This window comes from Cebus imitator, unplaced genomic scaffold, assembly GCF_001604975.1.
Source record: "Cebus imitator isolate Cc_AM_T3 unplaced genomic scaffold, Cebus_imitator-1.0 Scaffold9, whole genome shotgun sequence".
Lineage (NCBI taxonomy): Eukaryota > Metazoa > Chordata > Mammalia > Primates > Cebidae > Cebus > Cebus imitator.
Genome location: NW_016107324.1, coordinates 8,062,261 through 8,085,953, shown reverse-complemented (window position 1 = coordinate 8,085,953; position 23,693 = coordinate 8,062,261). Strand labels below are relative to the sequence as shown.

The window sequence follows — 23,693 nt, the reverse complement described above, 5'->3', positions numbered from 1 at the left end:
CCAGCTACTCAGGAGGTTGAGGCAGGAGAATTGCCTGAACCCAGGAGGCAGAGGTTGCGGTGAGCCGAGATCGTGCCATTGCACTCCAGCCTGGGTAACAAGAGCGAAACTCCGTCCCAAAGAAAATAAATAAATAAATAAATAAATAAATTCTGTCTGTACCCTCAAGAGGCACACAGTCTAGTAAGGGAAGTAGATCGATTATTAGCATTATAATAGGTATGAATAAGGAATTATGGGAAAGAAAGAAGAGGCAGCTAACTCCAAAAAGGCTTTCTGGAAAAAATTACCTTTGATTTGAGATTTATTGGATGAGTAGGCTCATCCAGACAAAATTAAGGGAGAGAAAAGTAAGGAAGACAGTTTGGAGGATGCACTCCTGACAAAGAGGAAAGCATTTGCAAAGGTGAAGACTTGGGAGTAGAGAGGAATGGAATATATAGACAACCAAACGCAGATTCATGTTACTCAAGTGAAAAGTAGGAAGCCGACAACAGTAAAACATGAGGTTGCCACTCTAAGGAGGATCCAGACTATAAAAGCCTCATTTGCCATATTAAAAAGATGGATCACATTCTGCAGATAACAAGGAGCCATTAGAGAGATTCAAGTGAGGGAATAATGTGGTCACACTTGGGTTTTAGATCTCATGCGCTTTTTATGGGGCATGGACTCAGGACTAGAATGGAAATAGACAGATCAGAGAGTTCTGCAATAATCAAACAAGAGAAGGTGGCAGCTTGAACTAGGGCAGCCTCAGTAGGGATGGCGAGAAAAGAGCAGAATTGAAAAGTATTTTGCAGGCTTGAGAAGCAGCGTTTGGGAGATGATTGGATATGTGGGATATGGGAAAAAGAGGAGTAAAGAAGAACTCCTTAGCTGACTGGATGAGCCAATGGAAATGGGAAATGCAAGAGGAAGTATAGGTTTAATGAGGAGATGCTGGGGTCAATTTCAAACAATCTTCTGTGGGAAATCCTATGGGAAATGTCTAATAGGCAGTTAGCCCTCATCATAAAGGAGAAATCTGAGCTGGAAATACAGATTTAGGAGATGTTGTGGGCTGAACTGTGTCTCCCCACCAAATTCATATGTTGAAGTCCTTTCCCCCAGTACTTCAGAATGTGACTGTATTTGGAGGCAGGATCTTTAAAGAGACAAAACTTAAGATTAAATGAGGTTCTTTGGGTGGGCCCTACTCCCTTATCACTGGATGTCCTTATAAGAAGAGGAGATTAGCATACAGACTGAGGGGTGATGGTGTGAAGACATGATGAGAAGGCAGCTGTCTTCAAGCCAAGAAGAGAGGCCTCAGAATAAAATCAATCCAGCTGATGCCTTGATCTCGGACTTTTGGTCTCCAGAATTGTGAGGAAATAATTGCGCGTTGTTTAAGACATCCTGTATTAAACAGCCTGGGCAGACTAATACAGAAGACATCATGGTTAATGTGGATTGAAACCATCACCCTGGAAAATACAACTCAAAGACTGTGTGTAGCCGAGGACTCCAAAGTGTAGGGAAAAGGCCCTGAAGAAGAGGAGGAGAGGTCAGAAAGGTGAGGAAATTGGAAGTCTGGGGTCAGGGAAACCATGGGAGAACAGGGCTCAAAATGGGGAGAGTAAGCAACATTGCCAAATGCAGGAGAAATGTACAGTGAGATCATAAATCAAATGGAATTGGCACGACACAGATAATCTTAGAGCAATTTCTGTAAAGCAGGGTTATCAGAATCGAGATTGCCATGGTTTGAGGAGAGACTATGAGATGAACAAGCAGAGGATCTGGATGCAGCCAACTCTTCTAAGAAGTATGGATGGGGCCGGGCGCGGTGGCTCAAGCCTGTAATCCCAGCACTGTGGGAGTCCGAGGCGGGTGGATCACGAGGTCAAGAGATCGAGACCATCCTGGTCAACATGGTGAAACCCCGTCTCTACTAAAAAATACAAAAAATTAGCTGGGCATGGTGGCGCGTGCCTGTAATCCCAGCGACTCAGGAGGCTGGGGCAGGAGAATTGCCTGAACCCAGGAGGCGGAGGTTGCGGTGAGCCGAGATCGTGCCATTGCACTCCAGCCTGGGTAACAAGAGCGAAACTCCATCTCAAAAAAAAAAAAAAAAAAAAAAAAAAAAAAAAAAGAAAAAGAAGTATGGATGGTAACGAGAGGAGTGAGATTCAGCAGGCTTTCTGTGGGGGACCTATAGACCTTTGAATGGGAGATCAAATCATGTTTCCAGACAGAGGAAATGGCACGAGAGTGTGCAAAGAAATGAGGAGGTAGGCAAAGAAAGAGGCGACCCATGGAGTAAGACCCAGGAAGAACAGAAAACTGAGGGAAAGCTGTGGATGAAAGAGTCAGCCTGAAACAGAAGAACACTTTATCTAAAATTGGAGCAAAGGAGGGGAGGATTGATGATGGGATATGTGGATTTGTGAGAGTAGAATAGTCAGTTGAAGAAGATAATGCACAATCGTCTCAATTCTTCCTTTTAAGCTGGAGTAATGGTTTAATTCTTAAAGTGAGAGGCATGGTTTAACTGAGAATGAGAAGAAACTAGTAAGCATTTTTAAAAGTCATGATGGAGAATGAAAGAGATCAGCAAGAACTGATCAGTGTGCAACAGTGAAAACCCAGCTGTGGTTGTCCAGTTTTCCCTGGCAGCATGAAGTCTCCAAGGCACAGGAGCAGCATCAGGGCATTTCTGGGTAGGTTCAGCAGACAGAAAAAAGGATTTTTAAGGGCTATTGCCTGATCCATTCATATTCTATTTGCTGGTTCATGATTGTCTCCATCAAAACAGGAAATAATATGAATGGATGAGGTGAATTTTCTGATGCAACCATTCTGGTATGTTGTAGGGGAAGAGGAGGACAAAGAAAAAAACTAGAGATCAAGGGTTTCTGTAAGATGGAGAGCTATTATCTGATTATGTATACTCTATGACAATGAAGAACATGTAAAAATAAAACTGCGAGGAGAGTACATCCCATGCAAAATTGTAGCATAAAAGGTTATCTATTCGTGCTTTTAGACTTCCTTTTTATGCCCCTTTTCTTCTTTATGGACATTCTAAATCTCCAGATCAGAAATACTAAATCCCACTCAGTGAGTGTTCCCTATTAATGTATATCCCCTCCTAAGAGAACTTAATACATTAGTAGCAACAATTGCTAAAATATTTGAGCACCTCTTCTGTGCCATCTATTGTGCTTCATGTTTATATATAACATTTATCATCCCAGCTACCCTATGAGGAGAGTATTATCATTGTCCCCATTTTACAGCTAGTAAAATGGAGACTTACCCAAGATTTACAAGGCTAGTCATTAGTAGAGCTGGGATTCAAACCTATATCTGTTTGAAGCACCTATTTTATCTGTTAAAAAGAAGAGCTAGAGAAGATGATGACATATAACAAGAGGCAATAGTGAAATCTGAGCTCTGGGAATGAGGCAAAGCTATGTGTTCCTTAAGACACCCAACAAGGGCACTGCCTGTCTATGGTAAGAGGGCAGCCCCCTTGTTGAGGGCAATTACAAGAACTGAGTATTAAGAGAACTGTTCTGTTGCGAACTTCCTAGGTTTTACTTTAATTTTTTTCCTGGCTTTTGTGCTATAATGTTTTCCATCCACAAATGAAAATGCAAAATATAACTTGTATTTACATTACACATTAGCTTTGTGTGTTATGTTGATCTCTTCAAGTAGAAAGATGTGATGTAGCTGAAAAGCATTGCTCCCACCCCTCATTGTTCCATCTGCCGAGACGCATCCTCAATTTACCTCTATAAAGCAGTACAGTAACCAAGTTATACAGTATTTCTCAAAGAATCCTGGCAGCAAACTGCATCCCCTTTTAATTTCCCAAGGGTTGTATCCTATTTAAATAAACTTTGATGTTTGAAATATTTCTGCTTCTTAAGAAAGGGAAAATACAGTTGGATGCTAATAAAATAATTACAAGTACCAACTATCTAGGGTAAACAAAGAAAAACAATGTTACACAAGTACAGGAAGAACATGCAGAAAAACAACATAATGATAGAAATTAACTTTCAGCCACATTTCCATGCATTGTTTTGAGGTTTATGTAATTTATGACACAAACCTCTTATTAGATTTTGAATTGGAAGAAATAGACTTGCATTTCATTATATTATGCTGTAATTCATGGCCTAATAAGGGCCTGATAAATCTTAAGTATTGCATTATACTATGTTAATGATTATCATCATAGCTTTTCCAACACAGGCACCACAGTGTCATCACAGATTATAATTTAAAGGAAATATTAGCAATTCGGAGTGCCCATATACTATAGTTAATAAAGTAGTGAATAGAAATCAGCTTTATAGATAATTTACCAGCTAATGACAATTATTTTTATATTGTATATATTTTTATATTTATATTGTATCACAGGCTTATGTGAGGAGAATAACTTTTAATATAAATAAGATCGATGCTCATAACATTGTAACTTGTACACTGCAGCAACTCATCCAATACTGATGACTGATAGGTTCTCTTAATAAATTAATTTATTGCCTGACAATGCAAAAAAAAACAAAAACCATGATATTATATATTGCTTACTTCCCAGCAAGTTTTCCAGCTACAACAAAGAATCCAAATTGTACTGGTAAGAAATAAAGTGATGAAACGTGATTTGCAATATATTGTGGTCAGGCATTCCATGTAAGCACAGCATGGTCTGTGACCAACTCAGAGTATGGGGATACTGCTGTGTCTGATCGAGTAGCTTAGCAGAATAAAGACAGATGGCGGTGTAGTAAATAATTACTTGATAGAAGGCAACCACTGCAGGATTGCTTCCTGCCTTCAATTCAACTAGACTTCACCTGGGGTACAGCACATTGATTCATATGAGCATTTACAGCTTTGAGTTGATTGACCAAGGAAAGAATTATTAACTTAATAATTAATAAAGAAAAAAAGATGCTGTAAAATGGGAGGGGATTCCATTACCCCACTGGGTTTCCCTGCTCTCCCTTCTGCTGTCAGATAATTAACGACTCTACCCTTAAGGTTCAAAGCAGATTGTAATTTGTAGACCTCTGCCTATTTCTAAAAGACGTCTTTAAAAAAGAAGAAGAAGAAGAAGAAGAAGACTGGGGACATAGCATTTGAAGCAATCTTGACAAGTAAATTGAATTTTAAAATATAGTCACTACAACTGGGTACCATATAATCAATTTATAAAACACTTGAAAATACAGTAACTACTATTCAAAGCAGTTTTGGCATTTACATGAAAGTATGGCTCAAGAGTCATTCTTAGTTATTACTGTGAAGACATACAAAATTGATTAGAAACCTTCCCTCAACTGGGAGAACCTAAACGTCTAAGCTTTTTCTTCCACCATTAGAACCTCGGGTTGAGGTTATAAACATCTTGAAATGAGAGAAGGGCAGGCATGCTCTCTATCTCTATCTCTCTCTCTATCCCTATCTCTATCTCTTTGTCTTTATCTCTCTCCCTATCTCTTTGTCTTTCTCTCTCTCTCTCTGTAGCAGTGTGTCCTTATAAATTATGACATACTACAGAATCATCCAGTGCATTCAAGTTCCCAGTAGTTACCATTACAGGATTTCCAGGTGGTGGCCTTTTCCAGGGAGAAGTTCCCTCTCCTTCCCCACTTGCCTCTCATGCTTCCATCTCCCAGGCTCTTATCTTCCTGGTTCCCCTGTCTGTCCCTCTTTTTTTATATAACTTTGTATACAGTATTAACTGCACTTCTTTCAAACATTGTCTTTTATACTTACCCCCACACACACACACCCTTCTCACACCCCCATTCTTCACAACTCTGCACTTATTTTTCTTCTTTTATAAAAACAGTACTTTCAAAAATACTGAACTGAATTAAATAGTATTGACCTGTTCTTTATTTCAACACACAATTCTAAAGGGCTTATTGGTGCAAATATGGTTCCAGGTACTAGCAAGGAGGGGTGGCACAATGAAGAACGTCGGAGGGATAATGTGAGGTCCAAGCATCGGGTTTGGAATAGACAGGTCTGGGTTTGGATCCCAACTTTGACACCTTTCGTCTGTGTGACATTGGTCAAGTTACTCATCCTCTCTGTGTCTCACTTTTTGCATTTTCCAATGGAAATAATGACAGTACCTATGTCACTGATCTATTGTTTTGGATTAAAGAATTTGATGGCTGCAAAGCATTTGGCTTTGTACTTGCCACACAGTATACTCTCAATAAATGTTAGTAATGAAATAGGGCGTAAGTTCTGCCCTCCAGGAGTCTGCAGTCCATTGTGGATAAGATAGGCATCCGAGTCACACAGTTATAGTTAGTGGAATAAAAGTTTAAGCAAGGTATTACGGAAATGTAGAGGAGATTGATTCTGATTGATAAATTAGGGGATGGTTTCTAGAAAATATACAGACTGGGTATTCCTCAGCAGGCAGATATTGTGAGCAAGGCAATGTCACTGAAGAAGAAGGGAGAAAAGGGACAAACACTAGAACTGGGAGCCGAAGACTTGGGTCACTAGCTGTGCTACCCTGGACAAATCACTTGAACTTTCTGAGCCCAAGTTTCCTTTTCGGTAAAATGGGGAGAATAATACCAGCTCTGCCTACATCCCAGTATTGGTATCAAATGAGATACTATGTGGAAAGGGCTTTGTAATTTCTGAACTTTAAAAATGTAGTCGTGATGGTGGTGATGATAGAATAAATAACTTTTATTGTCAGGCCAGTGAAAATCAACTTACACCCATTCATTCATACTTTCTTGGCTTGCTCCCCTTGTGGCTAATGGTATGCCTTTGCAAGTCATCTAGCCAGTATTTCTGGGGTTGACAAAAATGTTTTGACAAAGTCTACTCTTAATTTCCCTGCATGCAAACAGAGGCAAGCAGTACACTAGATAGATCCTTCAGAAGAACACATAATCAAAGCATCACTTCTGTTTAGTGTTGAAATGTGAAAAGGAAGGAGTGCACAGAAGGAGGCCTTAGATCACCTACCAAGTGAATAATTAAAAATTAACTCCAATAAGAACTTGTGAAAATCACTATGCAAATGGGGATCATACCGTGGTATGGATCTGAAAATCCAAGATGTCAAAGCAAGCTGATTTTAGCCTTTAGAATAGATACTCTCTGTCATCCTCTGTCTCTATCATCTTTGAGGAAATGGCTACATCTCAAGCATTCGAGCAAAATTTGATTTTGTCTCTCAGGCCTGCAATTTTGCAGCTTGCTCTGTTCTGGATGGGCTGTGCACATACCTTCAAGCAAGCTGCTGGAATCGCTCCCAGTTCGCTCAGCCAGCTGACTCCATTACAAAGGCGGATTTATCTTTTTTTCCTTCTTTGTCCAAACTAGAGATTAAAGAGCAACCAGTGACTAAGCATAGGGTCCACTGGAGCCCGCCGCACCCCCCCAACCAAAAAAGAGAAGAATCCCTTCCCAGGGCAGCCTTTACAGTTACCACACCAGAGGACTGCAAAGAGCAGGTTACCTTGCAACTGGCCCCCTGAAACACCCCAGAAGGCAAGATAGCAGCTAGGGTGTTTCAAGACAGTGACAACAAAATCTAGGTTCCAATGCTGCTGCTCTGGTGCAGCCTGCCATATAGACCCGTATCTTTAGGGTCCTCCTTTCAAAATGACATGTTGGATGGGCCATTGTTTGGGGGGATTAACTTAGCATTACACCATGTGCCTCAGAGTGTTTAGGTTCATCCGATGATAAAGCGTAGGAGGGTAATAAAACAACTCTGAAATCATAATGATAAGCCACGGGAGGAGAGTCTTCATGGTGGGAAGCGTATGCAGATCTCCTTGCATATGAACCCTGTAACTTGCTGGGTGATATCAGACAAGTCACCGAACCTATTCGTTTCTTCATCTACAAAACAAAGATGATAATAGTAGTAACTATCTCAGAGTTGTTTGGAAAGGAATAAAATGCAGCACGGTCCCTGGCACCCAAAGAGTGTGCAATAAATAGTAACTGCTAAAATAACTCCCAGGCATCTGAAAATACTCAATTTGTTTTGCATGACTAGGCCCATTTCCAAACGTTGCATAAATACACTGCCTACAGAATGCAGCTCTTGCTCTGTTCTTTTAGGAGTTCCAAAACACTGCAGAAACTTTGTTTATTCTTTTTGCAAAGCCAGGAGGGTGGGAAAGGGAAAGGGTTACAGTTTTCCATTTCACAGACGGGAAATCTGAGGCATAGAAAAAGTAAATTACTTGCCAAATGTCACATAAAGCCAGCAGCAGAGCTATAATCGGTCATGAACCCCAGTGCAATGCAGCTTGTCTTCACCTTTCAAAAGTCAGGGGTAAGCAACTTCTGTCTGAGCTTTAATACCATCAGTCTAATTTCTCAGATTTTCTATAGCTGCTGATCTTGAGAACCTTTGAAGCTTTGGGGAAATCACATGGGTGATTTGACCTTAAATCTCATGCCACTGGCAAAAGATTAATTGCTAAGACCTGGAAAGGGGCCAGACAATTCTGTGTAGCTGAATAGCAGCATCGTCTAGGGATGTGACTGTCCTGACAGATTTAGTTAGCACATAATTGATAAATCTGGAGTTTGTATAGCTTCGCTTCACAGCGAGATAAGGCAATGGGCTCCGAGGGTTGACATTTACAGAAGCTCTCCCAGTGTTTTGTAACACTGAATCTAGGTTTTCTATCCTTTTCCTCTGAGCATTGCTCATTTTCTGGGACTCTGTTCTCAGCAGGCAATATGATCAGGGCATCTGACAAGAGTGCCACCTCACCCAGTGTAAGCAAGAAGCAAGAAGCCGCCTAAGTGTAGCAGTGTCATATGACTGCTTTGAAAGTCTTATTTACCCTGATCCAGTGCAGGCTGAGTCGAAGAGAGATCCAGCACATTACATAGCAGCTAGGAAATTTTCGTCACAATCAGAATCCAAAAAGATAAAAGGCACCCAGATACGACATCAAAGCTCGGATAGTGGGCCTAAACCTTGGGCAGGCAATTTTACACTGCTTGACTCCTGTTCCAGGCTAAAATGTGTCATAAGACCCTTTTAGCAATGTGAACTCTGACAGGCACCCAGAAGCCTCAGCTTTTATTTCTTTGACTTTGGTCCACCTACTCCACGAAGTATTTTGCTTATCGAAAGGAATTGCTGGTGGATATTTTCCATTCTAATTTGTATCCAGAGCCTAAAGAGTTTATTGTAAGATTTTATTATCTTTTCTTAATCTTTGCTGTCTAGTTTTATGTTTCAATTCACGAGGCCTTGTTGTGTGTCTGATATATAGCCAGTGTACTTCTGTAATTTTGTCACTTCCAGTTGTAAAACATCTGACCCACTAGTTTAGGTCAGTAAATCAGTGGCTACAGTGTGCAAGGTTTTCTGTTTGTTTGTTTTTGCATGGTAGTGAATAAGGATGGCATTAAATAGCCTCTCTTGCCCTCACAAATAAAAATCCAGTAACTTCATGTATCATAACTTAACACGTAGAGCTATTTTTCTTTTCTTTTTTTTTTTTTTTTTTTTTTTTTTATTTTTTTTTTTTTTTTTTTTTTTTTTTTTTTTTTTTTTGAGACAGAGTCTTACTCTGTCATCCAGACTAGAGTGCAGTGGCGCGATTTCAGCTCACTGCAACCTCCACCTCCCTGGTCCAAGCGATTCTCCTGCCTCAGCTTCCCGAGTAGCTGGGACTACAGGCACATGCCACCACACCTGGCTAATTTTTTGTATTTTTAGTAGAGACGGGGTTTCACTTGTTAGCCAGGATGGTCGCAACCTGACCTCATGATCTGCCTGCCTCGACCTCCCAAAGTGCTGGGATTACAGGCGTGAGCCACCGCGCCCAGCCATGTAGAGCTATTTTTCTAAGCTAGTTGTGACAAATTTTCTGAATACAATTTACTATGATGTATTATGGAATTTTTTTTTCTTTTGGAGACAGAATTTCACTCAGGTGCAACGCAGTGGCATGACCATGGCTCACTGCGGCCTCTACCTCCCAGGCTCAGGTGATCCTCTCACCTCAGCCTCCCAAGTAGCTGGCACTACACATCACTCCTGGCTAATTTTTGTATCATTCATAGGGATGGAGTTTCACCATGTTGTCCAGGCTGGTTTTGAACTCCTGGGCTCAAGTGCCACACCCATCTTGGCTTCTCAAAGTACTGGGATTAAAGGCATGAGCTACCTCATCCAGCCAAAATATATTACTTTTATTAAAAGGTAATATGTAAAAATCATTTTTAAAAATATGCTATATATAAACAATTATTTTATCACATATATACCATTTTAAGTATTAAAAGTTTATAAGACTGTTTCTAGAAACTTTATAGCTCTGAGTTAAGTATCGATTTTGTCTTCTTTCATCAGAGGAATTAGAGAGATTAGAACAGGAGAGAGTAGCATTGGAAGCCACTATCAAAGACAACGAGTGTGAAGAGGGAAGTGGAGGCATCCGAGGCTTGTTTAAAAAAGTTGGCAAGTTGAACATCACCAAGACAACGCCTAAAAACGGTAAGCACTTTTTAAAATTTGCCAGAAATTTTACAAGATGAGTCACTATTTGAGGATCTATAAAGAGTCTGAAGTCAGCATTTAAGATGTTGGGGGCATTGAGTGTGGGTAGGAACTGAAAAATTTATTTCTAGAAGGTAGTATGGATAAAAGGTAGTAGCTATTGTCATTTGTCATCATCATTAAGTGCTTTGTACCATCTTACTGTCAAAAATTATTTTTAAAACATAATATTTGGTTTGGGAGTCAAATAGTGCTTCAGCAGATTGCATGCCATAAAATAGAAATTTCTCAGTTAAGATGGAAAGGGGATATAGAAATTTAAGAGCCAATACCCAAACTGTCTTATCCACACACACCCTTCCCTTGCAGACATTTCAGGGAACTGAAAGATGACTAGTACATGCAAATACGGTATCCAGCTAGAGCACTGATTTCAAAAAAAAAAGTGTCTTTATCATAAACCAGAATGCAGGGCTTAGAACTTTTTTTTTGTTTTGTTTTGTTTTGTTTTGTTTTGTTTTGTTTTGAGACGGAGTTTCGCTCTTGTTACCCAGGCTGGAGTGCAATGGCGCGATCTCGGCTCACCGCAACCTCCACCTCCCGGGTTCAGGCAATTCTCCTGCCTCAGCCTCCTTAGTCGCTGGGATTACAGGCATGTGCCACCATGCCCAGCTAATTTTTTGTATTTTTAGTAGAGACGGGGTTTCACCATGTTGACGAGGATGGTCTCGATCTCTTGACCTCGTGATCCACCCGCCTCGGCCTCCCAAAGTGCTGGGATTACAGGCTTGAGCCACCGCGCCCGGCAAGGGCTTAGAACTTTATTAATAGATACTTACAACCTGTAGATTTCATCTAAATGGTACACTTATCTGTGAACTTCTGGCATGCAGTCCTGGGACAGAGGATCAGAGGATGGGACAGTTTGTTATACATTTTATAAACAGATGATTCAAATGTTTGGTTTCTGGAAAATTACTTTCCAAAACGCCATAGGTTTGAGTTTAATTAGGTACACAGTGACCTCTGCTGGTCGAGAATCAGAATGTCACCAGGCATTTCTTTTTGCACGCATGTCCTGAAGTTACTGAAGTCATACTTTGGTGTGAGGCCAGGAAAAGATGGTTTCTCTGGGAGGGTCTCCAAATCAAATAGCAGGATCCAAGTGGAGACTTAGCAGGCTTCTGGTCTAGGTTGACCGGCGCCAGTCCTTTAAAGAGGCTCTTCGACAGGGCCGTCTCCTACCCTGTACTTGTCTGTTTGCTCTCCTACTACAGCCCACGGATGAAATTTCACCTATAAAATAATAGTTTATATCTCTAAAGAGAATGATCGGAAATCCAAATATTGCCTCACTTCAAATACTCTGGGCTCCTGAGCTCCAGGGATGTCCCATGGGCTGTGACCTATTCCTTACAGTCCACCTTAAAATGATGTAAATGATGTGTTTGAATTCAAGTTGAAGCTACATCAGGACTTTCAGGGTGAAAATATTTAAATAAAACTGTTTCTGGATGCTAACTACTATCTTCTTTTCTTTCTAATTATTTGGTTTAATTGTGAGAAAAGTTAACAATCCATTAAATCTGCTCTGTTAAGTTGTACAGTCTGGAAAATAATGGAAAATTCAAAAGTCATAGCCCAATAGTATGCTGTAGCTGGGGAGAGGGAAGCATTAACATCCTTATTATGACACCAGGACTTGTTATTTATTCTGGAAGCTTATTTCTGCATCACAATACTTATTTTGGCAAAAATATACTCTTCCAAAAGTCAACATGTCAAATTGTTTAGAAAAGTAGTAATATGATGTACTGTTTTAATACCTAGAAGTTTAAACACAGCTCTAAAGTGGGCCCATTCACTACTCTGGGCTTCTGTTAGTTGTCAACTCTTTTGAGTTCTAGATCAGAACCAATCCTGCCCCCAGGCACCTGAGTATGAACAGGAAGCCTCTGGATGTTCTGACTTGCCTATAAGGGCAGAGCTTGGTCCATTTTGTAAATAAATTTTTCTCCCTCAGTGGTCCCAGGGATGTAAAAAACAATATCAGGTCATTGCTTCAGAATGACAGACCCCAAACATGGAAATGGCACCAGATAGAACAAAGCATCTTCAGAACCTCTTAGATCAGAGAGAAAGCTCTGAAGAGGCTGTCAGCCCTCCTCTAAGCACCGGGCTGACACCACCTCTTTGAAATAGAGCAATAAAGTCACAACTTACAAAGATACAGATATGAGAAATGCTATGTACACTGTGGCAAAGAAACCCCTCCTGGCAAACAGGAACAAGGGTCCTGCCCCAACACTGGCCTAGTTCCCTGGTACACTTTCATTGTATCCATCTTAGGGTAGAAATTGCATTTTTAAAATTTTTAACTATTTTATATGCACCCTTAATTATAACTCAAGTAAAGATATTTTGTATTTCCATATTTTCTAGCTTGTATTTTCATCTAATTCACAAAGATTCAAATAGCTCAAATGGCTTTACCTTAGCTTTACAAGATTCCTTGAAAACAGAGGAGTAAGTGAGGCCAACTATGGGACCAAATAGTCATAGAGAATTCAAGATGCACATGGTCACCGGGCACAGTGGTTCACACCTGTAATCCCAGCACTTTGGGAGGCAAGGCCAGTGGATCACCTGTGGTCAGGAGTTTGAGACTAGCCTGGCCAACATGGAGAAATCCTGCCTCTACTAAAAATACAAAATTAGCTGTGCGTGGTGGTGCATGCCTGTAATCCAAGCTACTCGGGAGGCTGAGGCAGGAGAGTTGCTTGGAACCCGGGAGGCAGAGGTTATGGTGAACCAAGATTGCATCGTTGCACTGCAGCCTGGGCAACAAGGGTGAAACTCCACCTCAAAAGGAAAAAAAAAAAAAGATGCACATGGCCCCTGGCAAATTTTATAAACCAGACCTGAATGGAACTTAAACCAAACTAGTGCTTCATGAATGAATTCCCTAATTAAAGGATATTTCTGATTCTATAGCTTATTTCTAGAAAACCACTTACCATATGTTCTTTAAGTAAATATAAAAGTATTAATATTATTAAGTTGATTTATATCTGAGATTTGGAGAAATGGGGATATTTTGGCTATTAGTATTATTACATGCCTAAATAATAACTCCACTCTGAGATAGATTACTAAAGTTCTGAAAATAATCCATTGCTTTTTAATAAAAACTATAATCATAAAGCTGTTTTACTTAACTGTTAACTGCCAATATTTTATTTAACTATTGAAGGTGGTCTAAATTATTGTGAGATTAGATTTTTACCTCTGCCTTTTGAAGAATAGAGTCACTATTTATTTTAAGTATAATAAACAGGAATCTGTGACCTTTTCTCTATTTTCACCAGTAGATTGATTAGAAAGTTATTTTGTTCCTGCCCTCAAAAGCAAACAGGTGCATCAATCCCTCTTCTGTTTCAGATGGCAGCATCAACACAATCCAGTCAATGCATGTGGGAGAGTTCAACCAGAAACTGGTGGAAGCAAGCACTCAATTTAAAAAGAAACAAGAAAAAGGCACAATTGATGTTTGGTGGTTGTTTGATGATGGAGGTAAAAACTTTCAGAAAATACACAAGGGAGAAGAATTTCAGTTTTGATAAATTTAAAACTGCCAAAGGCGGTATATGAGAAAATACTGGTTAGAGAATAACATTTCTGTGTTCTCCAAAGATTGAAACTATAAAGAACTATGAAGGTGGGAATGAATAAAGATATAAAGTTATTCATTTCCTTCCATTTAAATATACTCATCCTGTCCAATTTACTCTTTATTCCAGGGTTAACACTTCTTATCCCCTATATCTTGACTCTCAGAAAAAAATGGAAAGATTGTAAGTTAAGAATCTATGTCGGAGGGAAGATCAACCGCATTGAGGAAGAAAAAATTGCGTAAGTAGTTTACCACTCACGTGTTAGGTCATTTCAGAGGTTCATTGCTTTAATGCTTTAATTCTAGTAACTTGCATGTCTCCGAGATACAATAGACTTAAAGACAAAGCCACCAGAATAGGCCTCACGTTTACTTGGTTTTCTGGTCAGTAAATGATTTGCATATTTTTCCTGATCGCTGTCTTCAAGAAGGTCCTCTGACCCTCTGCCACAAATGCTTTCCAAAAGGAATGTGCCACAGAAGCTTCATCTCAAGTCTTGAATGGAAGATTCATTATCTCATATAATGCTTATTTTGTTCTGACCAGTAAAAGCCTCCAAGAAAAGAAGAGCCTGAAGGAATTTGTGTCCAGTTGTTTTTTTCTGGGGGAATTCAGACCTCCTAATTCATGGCAGGCACTCTTAGCACGGTATATGGAGAAGAGAACTAAATGCAGAGACGGCACCTGGATTCTAGCCCCAGCTCTGCCATCAAGGAGCTGCAGGACTTTGCAACAGCCGCCAAACGTATCTGGGTCCCCAGTTTCTCCTTTGTAGTTTGAAAGAGTTTAAAGGGATGACTGGGCCGGGCGCGGTGGCTCAAGCCTGTAATCCTAGCCCTTTGGGAGGCCGAGGTGGGTGGATCACCTAAGGTCAGGAGTTCAAGACCAGCCTGGCCGTCATGGTGAAACCCCATCTTTAAAAAAATAAAAATAAAAGGGATGACTTTAGAGAACTCTTCTAATTTAAAGAAATAAAAATCTCATAGGGTAAGTCTGTATCTTTCTCATTAATTTAGCCATTGAGAGCTGATGCCAGTTGTGAGAATAAGAAGCATGCTGAGAACATGACATATCTAGACGTCTGTGGTGGAAATCCAGAAAACCGCCTTCAGCCGCTCTGATTTCCTCAGGGCATATTTAAGCTCTGAGCCCTTCCTGGAACCAGCACTTCTAGAAGTCATAAAATAATGACAGACTTTATTCAGTAATTTTTAATATTTTCTCTTCCCTCTTAGGATGTATTGGGCTGTGAGTGTGAATATGTCTGTCTCTCTCTCTCTCTCTCTCTCTATATATATATATATATATATATGCACACACACACACATGTAGTTATACATTGCTACATTGTTACATTCTGAGAAATATGTCAGGCAGTTTCATCATTGCGCAAACATCATAGCGTGCTTACGCAAACCTGGATGGTATAGCCTACTACACACCTAGGTTACATGGCATACACTGTTGTTCCTAGGCTACAAATCTGAGCTGAATACTGCAGGCAATTGAAACACAATGGTAAATACTTGTATATCAAAACATAGAAACAGTACAGTAAAAATACAGCATAAAAGATGAAAAATGGTCCACTTGTATAAGGCACTTACCATGAATGGAGCTTGCAGGACTGGCAGTTGCTGTGGGCGAGTCAGTGAGTGAGTGGTGAGTGAAAGCAAGGGCCCCGGACATGACTGCACTGCTGTAGACTTTATCAACACTGTATACTTGGGCTACACAAGATTTATACGGAAATATTTTTCTTCAAAGCTGAACCTGGGAATAAAAAATACTTTTTTCAATAATAAAGTGACCAATTAACCTTAGCTTACTGTAACTTTTTTACCTTATAAATGTCTACGTTTTTGACCCTTTTGTAATAACACGTAGCTTAAAACATATTGTACAGCTGTGCAAAAGTGTTTTCTTTACATCCTTATTCTGTAAGCTTTTTTCTATTTTTAAAAATTTTCTTTTTAAATATTTTTGTTAAAAACTGAAACACAAGCGCACACATGAGTGCAGGCCTCCCCAGGATCAGGATCATCAATATCACTGTCTGCCACCTCCACTTCTTGTGTCCCCTGGAAGGTCTTCCAGGGCAGTAACAGGCATGGAGCTGTCATCTCCTGTGATGACAGCGCTCTCCTCTCAATACCTCCTGAAGCACCTGCCTGAAACTGTTTTACAGTTCACTTTTTAATAAGTAGAAGGAGTACAATCTAAATAATAAAAGACATAGTATGTAAACATATAAGCCAGTAACAATCATTTATTATTGTGATCAAGTATGATGTACTGTATGTAATTGTATGTGCTATGTTTTCATATGACTAGCAGTGCAGTAGGTTTGTTTACGCCAGCATCACCACAAACGTGTGAATAATACATTGTGCTATGCCATTACTGCACCTATGACATCACTAGGTGATAGGAATTTTTGAATTCCACTACAATCTTATGGGACCACCATCGTACATGCAGTCTGTCATTGACCAGGATGTTGTTATATGGTGTATGGCTGCATGTATATTATGCATATATGTCTTTTCAATCAAAGCAATATATTATATATATATTGATATTATATATATTTAATTCCACTTAAAGAGGATCACATTAGCATGGAAACTAACATAATGTCTATAATATTTTATATTTATTAAAGTTGGCAATATTTTATTGAAACAATTAGTATAATTTGAAAATGTTTTGTGACTTAAATGATAGTATGACATCAATGTTCAATTGTCCAATTTTTAAAAATCTGCTCTCTTTATATAAAAGATTGTCCCTGTTCTTAGAAACTGCTCACTGAAAAATTTAGGGGTAAAGGTGCCTGATATCTGCAACTGACTTTAAAAGAATAGAGTAGATAGGTAGATAGATGGAGATAGAAGTAAATAGATAGATAAATACAAAGAGACAGAAACAAAGAAAACGGTAAATCAAACGGGACAAAATATAAATAACTGGTGAATCTGGGAGTTCTTTGTATTATCTTTACAACTTTTCTGTAACTTTGACATTATATCAAAGTTATCCATTGCTGGGAAAAAAACCTCATATAAATATATGAGGTTGTATAATTTTATAATATATGTTTATATATTATATAACATATAATTTATGTGTTTATAGATATAATTAATCATATATAATGTATCATATTATGCTATATTATGTGATAGCTACTTGTCAGTAGTTTGTGAGTAACTCTATAGAAATTATCACTAATATGATAGTCCATACGTATTAAGACTTGCTGTCTTTCAAATCATAAGAAATGTGGACAAATTTGCATTCTGTTCCCTGGGATATAAATGCAGAGTTGGATTGGCTGTTGCCAGTGTCTGCACCTAGAGGGGTTTCTTTATGCCGTCAGTGAAATAGCTTGGCCCACACGTGATGCATTCATCAAGTACTGTAATGAAAATCAAACACCAACCAAAAGGCCTCTGTCTGAAAGCTAAGCTGAAATGAGATGTGATTGCTTTTGATGTCTTAACTCAAACACAAAACTCTTTGATTGAAAATAGTTAAATATGCAATGATGAAGTATTTTCCTTTTATATTTTCAGAATGGCTTCCCTTCTGAGCAAATTTAGGATAAAATTTGCAGACATCCATATCATTGGTGACATCAACATTAAGCCAAACAAAGAGAGGTATGAAATATTTAACAAGATCCATTGATAACCCCTGGTACTCTCTCATTCTCTTTTGTGTTGACTATGAAACAGTAAAAACGTTACGTATTTACTGCAGTGACTTCTTGATAGAATCTAATAAGAAGGGCCTTTAAATAATCATAACATAGAACTAACAAGTACATTCTAAAGAGAAGAAAAGCTTTTACAGTGAAGACAAGTCTGAGAGGGAGGACTGCTGAAACAGGTTAGTTAGTATTTTAGAGTTGCCCTTCCTGTTGTTGGTTTCTATGGTGGCAAGAGAAGCCGGAAGTGCAAGGTCATGCTATTCTGACCAGAGCTATCAGGCCAAGTCTTGTTATTCAGAGTTACTCGTGGGCAGCCTGGATGGGGAGCTCTGATGGAGAAGATGTGGAAACGGCTTGTGTCTTCTTAGCACACTGGCAATACCAACACTCCAGGGCCATTTTAGCTTTGAGGCACTAAAGACCCAACACGTAAGGCCTGTGAATTTGGAGGGCGGACCTCTAAAACTATCTGAAACCTGGAAAAGAAATGCACTGGCTTCCAAATAAATTAAAAAATGACAAAATCAAAGTAATCATTTAAATATCTTCAAAATGTGGCGTGATTTTAATCCTCATTAATTGTTATATTTATCAACTCCATCATTGTCTTCGTCAGCCCAGGCTGCTCTAACAAAATGCCATGGACTGGGTAGATTAAACAACAGATACTGATTTCTCACGGTTCTGGCAAAGTTCTGGGAAGTCCAAGTTCAAGGGTGCAAGAAGATTGCTAACTTACTCAGTTCCCTTTGTGGGCCCTCTTCCTGGTGTGTAGACGGCCACCTCCTTGCTATAAAATTCTGCTCTCTCTTTCTCTTCCTGTAAGGGAACTAATATTTTAATAGGGAACCTATTTGTGGTTTTTTTTGAGATGTTGTTTCACTCTTTTGCCCAGGCTGGAGTGCAGCAGTGCAATCTCAGCTCACAACAATTTCTGCCTCCTGGGCTCAGGTCATTCTCCCGCCTCAGCCTTCTGTAGGGCTGATGGCCCACAGGGTCATGGGGTATCCCTTATGCTGTGCTGAGGCGCAGGATCCGAGAAATAAAGAGACAGGACACAGAAGTAGAAAGAAAATGCAGCTGGGCTTGGGGGGCCACACCACCTACGAGTGGAATCAGGCGAGGCCCCGAATGTCCAGAAGTGTGTTTATTGTGTATAGGTTAGGGGGCAGGGCAGTGAGTGAAGTCATCTTTAAGGATACAGATAGGGTCATGAGCAATAAAACAAGGGGTCCACCCCCATTAGGTCACCTATGCTGGGAGGTGGACAGTGAGCAGCAAGGGGTCCATTCCCATTAGGTCATTGAGCCAAGGGCCGTGTGTAGTAAGGGGTCCACCCCCATTAGGTCACTGAGGCATGGAGGTGGGCCATGCGCAGTGAAGCGGGTGCAGTGTGCGATACCTCTATCTATGGGCAAGCTACTAAGAATTAAAGGAGGATGTTTTAAGTCACATAGCAGTGACAGAGCTGTCAGGGGCTACGCCACCTGCTGGCAGCTTCCAGTGAGTTCTATGGGAAGACGCTTTTCGAGCAGCACAGTAACGAGAGCTGATAAAGTTCACAGTCACCAAGGTGGATTGCCGTTCTGAGGGCAGCCTTCCACAAGAACTGGAGCAAGGTCGTACAACTCCTTTATCAGGAGGAGTGGCTCTTGCCCAAGCCTGCCATACAGCAGATATCTTTATAATACTGAACGCTGCCGCCTGGGCCGTGGATTCTTGTCTGGGTATAACTGTTTTTCCCTTAAATCATGCTCTGCACTGTGTCTGCTCTAGGCATTCCTCCAATTATAAACTAAGATATAGTTGTATATATACATACATACATGGAAATAACTGAGTAGTAAGATATTCTTTAGTCACTCATTCTATGAACTAATACATGATTATATATAGAGGATTGTATAAAGGGAAATAACTGAGCAGTAACACTATAAACTGAGATATTCTCCAAGCCCTCATTCTGTAAACTAATATATGATTATATAAAGGATTATATAAAAGGAAATAACTGAGTAGTAACACTATAAACTGAGATATTCTCCAGGTCTTAATTGTGCCAGGATTCTGCTTAGCTATCCTTCCTCGATACCTATATGGGGAGTTACTCACAGCCTCCCGGGTAGCTGGGACCACAGGCACATGCTACCACACTGGCTAATTTTTTGGCAGAGACAAGCTTGCGCCATGTTGCCCAGGCTGGTCTCAAGCTCCTGAGTTGAAGCAATCTGCCCGCCTTAGCCTCCAAAAGTGCTGGGTTTATAGGCACCAGCCACCGCACCTGGCAACACTGATATTTGAAAACAGTTGCAGGTTGGATCTTCACAGTAGTTTGCAAGGTTGCAAGAAGATTGTTTAGAAACCATAGCCAATTATAAATTAAATGAAATATTTAGAGTTATCCTTTAGCAATTATAAAATGTCTTCAATTATTTATAGTCGAAAATCATATGTTCTGTTGCATTCAGATGCAATTAAATACATTTGATTTCGTGTGGAGTGGGGCCTCCAAGAGGAACCATACAGAGGGATGTGAAGGTCTTGGAATGGCTTAGATTATCACAGTTCTGTCAAATCTCTTCCCTTTTCTGTTGACCATCATTTCTTCTTCCTCTTGTACTTCCTGATGTGTTATAATTCCACAGTTTTCAAGACTTCTTGCCTCTTCTTTTGACTTATTGTTATTCTATATAAGCTTAATAACTAATGAAAATTATTCCAATTTAAGATGCATTCTTACTGATGAAACAAACTTGAATTTCATGTTCTTTGAGGTTATTCACGATCCTTCCAAGGTGGTGGATCAGTTAAAATGGCTCCACAAAACACCTTAACTGCAAGGTATGGTGGTTCACACCTGTAACCTCAGCACTTTGGGAGGCCAAGCCGGGAGGATCGCTTGAGCCCAGGAGTTCCAGAGCAGCCTAGGCAACATAGCAAGACCCCCCAAAAATAGCAAAAATTTGCCAGGCTTGGTAGTGTATGCCTGTAGTTCTAGAGAGGAGGCTGAGGCAGAAGGATCACATGAACCCAGGCAGTCAAGGCTGCAGCGAGCCACGATCACCCCACTGTACTGCAGCCTGAAAGTGACAGAGTGAGACCTTGTCTCAAAAAAAAAGAAAAAGAAAAGAAAGAAGAGCTGAGCACAGTGGCTCACACCTGTAATCCCAGCACTTTGGGAGGCCGAGGCAGGCAGATCACCTGAGGTCAGGTGTTCAAGACAAGCCTGATCAACATGGTGAAACCCCATCTCTACTAACAATACAAAAATTAACCAGACTTGGTAGAGGGCACTTGTAATCTCAACTACTTGGGAGGCTGAGGCAGGAGAATCGCTTGAACCCAAGAGGTGGAGGTTGTAGTGAGCCAAGATCATGCCATTGTACTCCAGCCTGGGCAATAGAGCAAGACTCCATCTCAAAAAAAAAAAAAAAAGAAAGAAAAATACATTAACTGTGATAAGAAAGCTGCAATTGACAGGGTTAAACTGTTTGTTACTTTGTGGTATTTCTTTACATCATACTCTAATGCCTTCCATTATTATATTTCTACAGTTCCAAATACATACGAAAAATTAAGAACATGTCATTCTCATTGATAAATGGAATTAACATTCTGATATGAACTGGGTTGTCATACAATAATCTCTGGTAGCCTTCCACTCTTTATTCAAAGAATTTCCATTCTCTATGTCATTGTACTCTCTACGTCACTGCATTTTGGCATTTGCATTTTCTGTTGTCTAGTGGGTAGGCACTGTGTCTACAGACTTCGGATTTTCCATAAGCCCTAACTTAATGCTAGGCCTGAATTATTCACCCACTACTTTTTTTTTTCTTTTTGAGACAGGGTCTCGCTCTGTCATCTACACTAGGTTGCAGTGGCACAATCATAACTCACTTCAGCCTCTAATTCCTAGGCTCAAGAGATCCTCCTGCCTCAGCCTCTTGAGAAGCTAGGTCTATAGGCATCAGCTGCTATACCCAGCTTTTTTTTTTTTTTTTAATTCGGTAGAGAAAAAGTCTCACTGTGTTGCCATGACTGGTCTCAAACTCCTGAGCTTAACTGATCCTGTCACCTTGGCTTCTCAAAGTTTTGGGATTACAGGCATGAGCCATCACACCTGGCCTCATCCACTTCTGATAGCCAAATTCTTCTTGCTGTTGTTGGTCTTATCCTTAGCTAAGCATTATCAGTGTTTACTGATTAATTTTTCCCTCTATTTCTTTGTCTCTTTACTTGTCAATCTGGTTTTCTCTACCCAAGTCCTTGCTTCCTTTCCCTTCTTTTATATTAGTCTCTGTCCAGCTTCCATGGTCATCACCCTGCATGGCCGCCCTTTCTGTCCTGTCACTGGGAAGGCTGACATACCTCTTCCATTAACCAAGCCTCTTTATTCTCTGAATACTTTTCATAGTCTGGACACTCTTCTTCTTATTACTCTAACCTTTGTCCCATGACGTCCTCTTCTGATGTCCACCGTGTTAATTTGGTATTTGTCATATGTCCTCATTATCCTGGAATTAAGAGAGTTAATTTTTTGTCAGGAAATAAATTAGTTTCCAAAATTTTGGAGATTTTCTCTCTGTTATTTCAAGCTATTAAGGAAAATGTAGAAAAAGCAAATCCATTCTTAATGAAATAAAAAAATCCTTGTGGCCAGCATACCCTGCTGAAGAAACAAGAGGCCACCAGGAGTGTGCTGAAAGAGACATCGTCCTCTCTTCAGCTTCCTGCCATAAGTGATGCCATATGACTTTATAAAACAGTCGATATCTGATGTTGACAATGGCTGTTCCAATACCTGAAAGTAACCCTATTATAGAACACAGTTTGGTCATTCAATAAATCTCACAGATGGCCACTAGTAGCCCATCTGGCACATTTGTAATGCCTTAATTAAGACAACTCCCCTGGATGGTCTAATCTGGGAAAGAGAACTCTTCATCTGGGCTGCTGTAGCCCCAGACCCAGGGACTAAGGCTTAGAGAATAGAACACTGGCCCAGTTTCAGCTCCCACTTGGACCTTGGCCAGGCAGCGCTTACCTGCTGTTACAGTATCCCTCAATCACTATTCTTTGTTGGTCGTCAAGTGATACACAATGTCAAAAATAGTTTGTCAATGATTTCCATGTTGGAGGCTAATTTTAAATGCCCTCAAATTGCCTTTAATAAATCTTTCAACTACCCGTAAAACATCAGTAAGTTTTGATGGAGGAATTTTATCATAGCAACATTATCTATAAACATAGTAGGGCCAGGGTGAAAGGGAGTACAAAAGCAAAGCTAATGAGAAAATAATTGAGCCAGGAGAAACTGAAAAGCTCTTGTGGTTAAATTCCATTTTTTATTGTATAGACTAAATTAAAAGTCATAGGACAAAAAGACAACAATCTTTATGTGGAAATCAAAGAAAAACTAGAAGCAATTAAGTAGATAATTTAGTTTAAAGATGTTAGAGTAGTCCCAGAAACAACTGGTACATTATTTTGAGAGAAGAAATTTTATGTGGACTTGGAAGGAAAATATGCAATTTAAAAAATTTTAGAGTTTTTATGAGGAACAAGGATGGATAAGGCAGAGCAGCTATTGTTTTTTTAAAAAGTGAATTATTATTTATATTTAATAGCATGTAACATTCCATAGTCAGTTAAAAGTACTCATAAGGAAAAAAATCAGATTTAATGAGAATCAAATTAGAAATGTTTTTTTTTTTTTTTTGAGATGGAGTCTCATTCTGTCACCCAGGCTGGAGGGCAGTGGCGCGATCTC

At 39.8% G+C, this 23,693-nt stretch overlaps 1 protein-coding gene across 3 annotated transcripts in view; it reads left to right on the top strand.

Annotated features, from left to right (window-relative positions):
- The window catches only part of SLC12A1 (solute carrier family 12 member 1), a 102,383-nt gene that overhangs the window by 71,035 nt on the left and 7,655 nt on the right, over positions 1-23,693 (top strand). For all 3 annotated transcript variants that reach the window (XM_017545113.2, XM_017545105.2, XM_017545119.2), the window contains exons 21-24: positions 10,385-10,528; positions 13,973-14,104; positions 14,332-14,443; positions 17,784-17,870. In XM_017545113.2, coding sequence (XP_017400602.1) covers positions 10,385-10,528; positions 13,973-14,104; positions 14,332-14,443; positions 17,784-17,870 — 475 coding nt within the window. The remainder of the gene's footprint in view (positions 1-10,384; positions 10,529-13,972; positions 14,105-14,331; positions 14,444-17,783; positions 17,871-23,693) is intronic.